Source organism: Atta colombica, unplaced genomic scaffold, assembly GCF_001594045.1.
Source record: "Atta colombica isolate Treedump-2 unplaced genomic scaffold, Acol1.0 scaffold105, whole genome shotgun sequence".
In the NCBI taxonomy this organism is placed as follows: Eukaryota; Metazoa; Arthropoda; class Insecta; order Hymenoptera; family Formicidae; genus Atta; species Atta colombica.
Genome location: NW_017259190.1, coordinates 1824305 through 1831625, shown reverse-complemented (window position 1 = coordinate 1831625; position 7321 = coordinate 1824305). Strand labels below are relative to the sequence as shown.

General features: G+C 29.0%; 2 protein-coding genes across 4 annotated transcripts in view; one reads left to right on the top strand and one right to left on the bottom strand.

The window, feature by feature from the left end:
* Positions 1-1540, bottom strand: part of LOC108688422 (guanine nucleotide-binding protein-like 1) — a 4049-nt gene extending 2509 nt beyond the window's left edge. The window contains exon 1 of the mRNA XM_018194680.1: positions 1037-1540. Coding sequence (XP_018050169.1) covers positions 1037-1127 — 91 coding nt within the window. The 5' untranslated portion in view covers positions 1128-1540. The remainder of the gene's footprint in view (positions 1-1036) is intronic.
* LOC108691383 (SET and MYND domain-containing protein 4-like) lies at positions 1535-6712 on the top strand. Of its 3 annotated transcripts, none has more exons than XM_018199120.1 (12): positions 1535-1555; positions 3079-3286; positions 3588-3831; positions 4005-4185; positions 4278-4596; positions 4688-4937; positions 5044-5372; positions 5475-5548; positions 5629-5741; positions 5814-6126; positions 6252-6414; positions 6512-6712. In XM_018199120.1, the coding sequence occupies exons 2-12, from the start codon at positions 3159-3161 to the stop codon at positions 6654-6656; spliced, it is 2259 nt and encodes a 752-aa protein (XP_018054609.1). In that variant the 5' UTR covers positions 1535-1555; positions 3079-3158; the 3' UTR covers positions 6657-6712. The 3 variants fall into 3 exon arrangements, with proteins under 3 accessions (XP_018054609.1, XP_018054601.1, XP_018054618.1); XM_018199112.1 differs by lacking the exon at positions 1535-1555 and adding an exon at positions 2623-2765 and having other exon boundaries at positions 2928-3286; XM_018199129.1 differs by lacking the exon at positions 1535-1555 and adding an exon at positions 2753-2765.
* The last annotated feature ends 609 nt before the right edge of the window (positions 6713-7321 follow it).

The window sequence follows — 7321 nt, the reverse complement described above, 5'->3', positions numbered from 1 at the left end:
AAGATAGATAAAATAATTTATATTAAAATTAATATAAATAAATTTTATATATAGTATACATACACGCTTATAACTTTTATAATTTTTATCTATTTACTTTATATACATATTGTAATAATATATATGGCAAATTGTTTAAGTAACATAATAAATTATATATTAAATTATATATAAAAAATTATAAATTAACTAACATTTATTTTTTATGCATATAAATGTACATATGCCATGCATGCCTAAAAGACATTTTAAAGATCATAAAGATGTCTTCTAGACAATGCGTATTGTTTGAGTAGAACGAATTATGTGTCAATTCAGTCACTAAAAGCACCCAATATTGCAACAACAATGCATTTCAAAAATAGACAATGTATGAATGGAATTTATTGTCGGAATGGAATTTATTGTCAAGGTTTTTGAAGGAAAGTTATGGAAATTCGAAAATAATAAGTTAGACAAATATTGGGAAAAAATATTTGAGTTATTTAGAGGACAGTTTATAAAGATTTATTACTCAAAGAAAGGCTAAAAAACCCAACTGTGAGAATAATTGCAAAATTCTTTTGAAAAGCCATTATAGTATTGAAACATGGAACAGTAACTACGTTAATAGAAAAAGTTTTACAAATGTTATAAATTCTTTAATATAAATACTCATATTTCTTCTCTAAATTTAAACATATTCTTTAAAATCTTTAGAATAGAATCTCATTCTAAAGAATGAAAATTGAATCAGCTTGGAAAAGAGTAGCTCAATTTTCAAAGTGAGATTTCAATCTTTAAAACAAAATTCACTATAAAAGTTTTAGAGGACACTTAAATCAATCATATTAAAGAATCTTACAACAGTTCCAAAGTTTTTTTTTTTCCTTAACGTAAACACATCATATTTTTAAGTAAAGAATGTAATAAAATAATAAATTATAATAAACTCTCACTTAAGGAAAAGCTTAAAAAAAATAGACTTCTTAATAAAACTTTATTAAAATTTTTATAATAAATGTATAATAAATGTATTTATAATAAATACACGTACCAAGCAAAGTTCGCTGCCGTTGTTTTTTAGCCTGCATTTGTTGCTTTTTCGCTTTTCCGCTGAACGGAACTTTTCTTCTTCCCTGAGGCATATTTTTGCAGTTTCAAGTTCGTTTTCCTTTATTATTATATCATATATCTGTCACAAACAATTCGTAGTTTATTTATAAAAATTATTAATGTTTAATTCGTCAAAGTTTCGAACCACTGTACATACACCACTGTACGCCGGCACTTCGTTCTTAGGACTTGCAGCGTGCCGAAATGCTGAATGAATACTATTGCGAATCCGCGCTGTCCGTATTCTACGAGACGAGAATTTATACACGATGCAGAACAGCTGATCGTTTAACCATTAACGCCATCTGAGACTTTTTGGACGAGACCACGCGCACAAGTATATTCGGACGGAATTGGTGTGGCTACGTGGAGTATGAAAATTGAAGAAATCGTAACTAGATATATATTAGCGTGTGCAAATCATTGTGTACAACAATATTGTTCAACGCCGCTTCACGAGGTACGCTCGTCTCACGCCATCCTCCCATTTCTGCTCATTTCCCACTTTCCAGCTCCCCCACTTTCCGATGCTCCCACTCTTGTGTTTGTATTGTATACACGTATATGCGTTTTCTCTCACGCAGTGCACAAAATGTACATGCAATGTAATTTTCCACCATGAATTTGAGAGGAGATCCAAATTTGAAACCAAGCATCAAATGAATGCGGCTGTGGTCGAAATTTCGCTACAAGTGCTTTGAAGTGTTTGATGGACCAATCAGAAGAAAGAATTTTACAAACTGATCAATTAAAAAAAAACGCTTCAAAACGTTTGTAGCATCGCGTTAATTGTATCACCGACGAGAACGTCTTATTATTCTTATTAAAAAACGGACGAATTTCGTGAATATCAATGGGATGGATAATAGGAGAAAGATGATATTATCGACAATTGATACAAATTTGCGATTACTAACACAAATATTCTGATAATACGTTTATTAAATTCATAATTTTTTATTATATAAATACAGCATAAATAAGTATACTTTTAACGCTATATCCTATATTGTAAAAATTACAATTTTTTTTCTCTACCTGAGTTATCTTTTTCTCTGAGTTATCATCTCTATTGACAATCAAATTTCCTAGCAAACGAGAATGAATTGAAATGAATTGAAATGGATTCAGATTTTCAGAAATATTGATTGACGAATGTTAAAATGAATGCTTTTCAACCCTGAATGCATTTTTATTCATTTATAGGAATTGCATGGAGCATATCTTTGTGCCTTTCAATTTAAAAATAATATTAACTTTTTTGTGCATTGTGAATACTGTTCAATTCAAAATTTTAAATAGGAAATGCAGTTTTTCAATCTAATTGCATCCAATTGAATCCAATTAAATCCAAAAAAAAGTATTCGCTATTTAAAATACGCATTCGAATAGAAAAAAATTTCAATCCATTTTCGTTTGCTGGGTTGGCTGATAACATTAAAATCATAGTTTTAAATAAAAATCGAGTATTATTAAGTTTTAAACATATATGCATATCCTACGAAACTAATAAATCATGAAATTAGTACTACATTTTCAACTTCTTACTTACTCTTAAATCATTTTAATTTTAATAGTCACGCGAACTTTCGTAAGTCCGGCCGTTTTTAATAGTATCATTAGAATCTCGTCGATGATTGTAGCCTTGCGTTTTCTTGTCAGCTTACCAGGTGAGACCGATTCTATTTTGCTCATTTCATGTATAACTTTTAGTGCACTAATCTTCTATGACATTCTATGTAATGCAAATAACTGAGTTTACTTATATAATGTTACTGTATATTAACATTGAACTGTACCGAACGCATTAAACACAGTATTACATTACGCAGTAGGTACGCAGTGGCGCAGTACGTTGGCTTTGGACATTTCCCTCACCCTTCCTCAGCCCCGCTGCCCTTAGCAACTTCTAGCAACTTCTGTCGTCATAGTCGTCACAAGTAATTTTTTTCTCACTCCTGTCTATTCTTGATTTCTGCTCAGTGCCCATATTCTAGTCCATTGTTCATTCCTGTCTCGTCTTTCTTTGCGATCGTTTTCGGAGCTACGTTCTTACAATCGAGATGGATTGGTATAAGGTTACCGATACTTTGAACTGTGTGCTGAAGCCTTCTCGACTTAATGATGAGATAAGGAATATGAAATACGAAAACGAGTTAATATCTCGTTTGTTGCACAATCAAGAGGTTATGTGAGTACGATCGTTCAATTAAATTTACATGTCGCTCAGGGAGAGCTTTTTGTTATCCCGACTTTCGAGATAGTTTCCTCTTTTTCCTAATTCTAGTAAAATGGTGAAAAGTTTACATATTAATTTGTTTCTCAAATGAAATTTCACTCATTCTATGTTTCTAACTGTCTGGTACTTTTAATTAACTATAATATATGTGTTTGTCTATTAGTGTGTCAAATTTTAGCAATAAACGAAATTAATTTTAATTAATGGGAGTGTACACTCTGAGATATATTGTTTTCTTTTAATTGAAATGCAGGAAATTTGTGTCCTATTGGCTGAAAGATTTGTATAACACAAAAAATGAGAGAAAACAACAGAAGAATTTGGAAAAATCAACAGCTTTCAAGCTATCTGGGAACAAGGAGTTTCAATCGAAAAAATATGCAGCGTCACTCGAATCATATACAAACAGTGCGATATACGCTCCTTCTAGTAGTATAAATTTGTCAATAGCAATTGCAAATAGATCAGCTTCTCTATTCTACATGGACAAATGGCAGGTAAATAAGAACTAGTGTGAACTACATTACAATATTTTGGCTTTTTTATAATCATTTATTTCTTTTTTTCATAATTCATTTTATTTATAGTAACAAATTCTATATTATTTATTCTATTTATTCTATTTGCAAGTATTATTTATTGTTATATTTTTAACTTTGATAATATAAAGGATTGCATCAATGATATCAATTTGGCAATTAAATTGGGCTATCCTGAGAATTTACGTTATAAACTACATCTACGTGCAGCTCAGTGTTACCTAAAATTAGGTAATAAAACATTAGCTGTTGAAACTGTCTTACAAATGCATAGCATATTGAATGAGCCTAATATATCAAATGAAACAAAAGGCAAGTATTTAATATATTTAAGTTTAAGAAGAAAATGATTTAGATAGATATTTTTTTATATTTTTTATATAATCAATTATTGAAATTTTTAGAGCAATTACAGAGGCAAATAAATGATATAATGTCAAAAATATCATGTATGGAAGAAAATGCAGATAGTACTACAGATACTGTTGAATTTCCTTCATTACCTGAAGTTGCATTTGGTGAAAATCCTAATTTTCAATTTGCATCGGCAGCCGTAGAAATAAAATGCACTCCAGAAAAAGGAAGATACGTTGTAGCTAATAGAGATATCAAAAGAGGTCAGATTCTGTTCGTTGAAAAAGCATTTGCTTTTGTCCCATTATGTCACATTAAATCTGACAATTGTTACAATTGTTGTCGCTCTTCTGGTAATACTCCTGTACCGTGAGTTTTATATTTCTTATTTTTTGAGGGATTAATTTATATATATATATGTATGTATATACACATGTATATAATGTGTTAAATTATATAGATGTACAGAATGTGTCGACAGTATATATTGCAATATTACTTGTTGGGATGAAGCACGCTCGTCTTACCATCGTTGGGAATGTCTCGGCAATCAAATGGGCCTTTGGGCAGAAATTGGAATAGCATATCTGGCTGTAAGAATGTTGTTTAAATGTACAACTGCAATTGATGATAACAGAGTTAATGAAGTACAAAAGTTAGTGACAAATTTTTCCAAACTTTCACCAGGCGACGTTATTTCATATGGAATCGTAAGTAATATAATTTTTGCAAAAATCAAATATACGACACATGCATATAGTAAAATTCCTTCATAAAATTAATTTTTATTATATTATTATTTCTTTCTTCTTTCAGACGGCAATTATGCTTATGATGTATTTATCAAAATATACAGATTTTTTTAAAACTATCAATCTTAAAGAATGTTTAAAGTTCTATAACGATTTTAATTGTGACCTCACAACAGAGGATGATGAACGATTATATGTAAGTTCTCTATTATTGAGACACATATTACAACTTATTTCTAATGGACATGCTATTACAAAAATAAAGGCTGTAGTAAATAATACATGCTATAATAAAAATAAAGTTTTTATTCAACAAGAAGATAGAATAGCTACTGCGATTTATCCCTCAGCAAGTATGATGAATCATTCTTGTGATCCTAATATAATTAATAGGTAATATATAGATATTTGATTACGAGAAATGAGATAATTGCTCATTGCTTAAATATTTGTAAGAAATATATATTTTTTTATTTAAATAACGTTATTTTTTAGCTTTTTAGGGCAATTTTTAATAACCAAAGCCACACGAGATATTGCAGCGGGTGAAGAAGTTTTTAATTGTTATGGTATGTTAAATTAATAACAAATTAACAAATTATTTTATTAATATTTGATTTTGATTTCACTGTTTGATATTGTGCAATAGGAGCTGACTTTAGAAGAATGTTAAGAAAAGACAGACAAGAAAAAATGGAAAGTCAATATTGCTTTAAATGCAATTGTGCAGCGTGCAGTGCACCAGAATATGAAGATATTTTGGTAAATCATTAATCATTTTTAGATATTTATCTATACTATATATCATTGTGTACAAATATTATTTTTTTATAGAAAAAATTTACTGCAAAGAAGTGTCCTGAATGTAGTGGACCATTGAACGATAATTGCTCTGTACTACTACATAGATCTTCTATGCACTGTATGGATTGTGGAACGGCAGTCTACGAAAATATTTATGATTTCACGTTGAGACAGGCCCAACATTATTTTGAAAAAGCAGAAATTTGCATAGAAAATGAAAATTATAATGAAGCATTAGATAAATTGAAAAAATGTTTGCGTCTTAGAAAAGATGCATTATATAAATATCATGACGACATTGCCGACACTATGGATTTCATAGCAAAAGTGTATGCTATTATAGGTTTGTATCAGCGAACATACATCATGGAATGACAGTCCAGATCAAATCTGTCAATTTGACTGCTTCTATATATAAAGCGTTATTTATCATCCTGAATATATAACATTATTATTTTTTGATTTTAGGACAATGGCTAAATTCGATCTCGTATCTCGAACACAGTATCGTAGCGATTGAAGAAAAATATGGCCCTTGGAGCATTGAAGTTTGTAATGAAATAAATAAATTAACAGATATATGCCTGGAATATTTGCAGGAAGAATCTAATACATCATCAAAATTTTACAAGTAAATATCGAATTTTTATAATTTTTTATAATTTGAATTATTCCAAACTATATAATTACGGTTTGTTTATTACAAAGCATTATGCATTTGATTACAGAAATACGTTGAAAAAAACACGGCGATATTTAAATCGTGCTCAAGAAATTATTGATTTCACATATGGTCCATGGAATGAAGCTTATCACGAAATTGCCGTAAAAAAGGAAATTCTTTCATCAATTTTAAAAAATTTTAACGTCTGATATTTGTGTGAACACTCTGTAATATTTAACAAATAAATGAATAAAAAATTATAATAAAGCGTATATATTGTTACCGATTCAATTCGCCTTGAATAATCGGTACTTGAAAATTTTTTTACTTACATATATAATTATAATAAGATGTATGCATTTTATTGTTTCAAAATATAACCATTTGTAATCATTCTTCGAATTGTTCTATCCATGTTTGCTTACTTTGATAAAAAAAGCTGTATTTTATAATAATTGAAAGAATATATATATACTGTATTTTAAGTTATATACTGTATTTAAGTTATATCAAAATATTCGAGAATTGCATATTATTTGCGTTGTGTAAAAATTTGAAAAAAGATGCCAATTGCCGAGATGGGCGCTGCGTGTATGAGCATGTAATTGTGGCAATACTGTTGCAATTGTGGCAGAGATTACCTATTGTTTCTTCTTTCACATATCATATTAAAGTATGAACGACTAATCCTTTCAATTATTTCATTTTATTTTTGCAGTAAAAATTAATTAAAATTTAAAACTACATTTTTGTAGAATTAATTAATGACAATTAATATTGCACTTTCAAAATTGGATATACATTACGACACGAATTTTTTAAGAATTTGCAAGTCTATCTTGAAAATATATTTTTAGAAGAAGAAATAAAAATA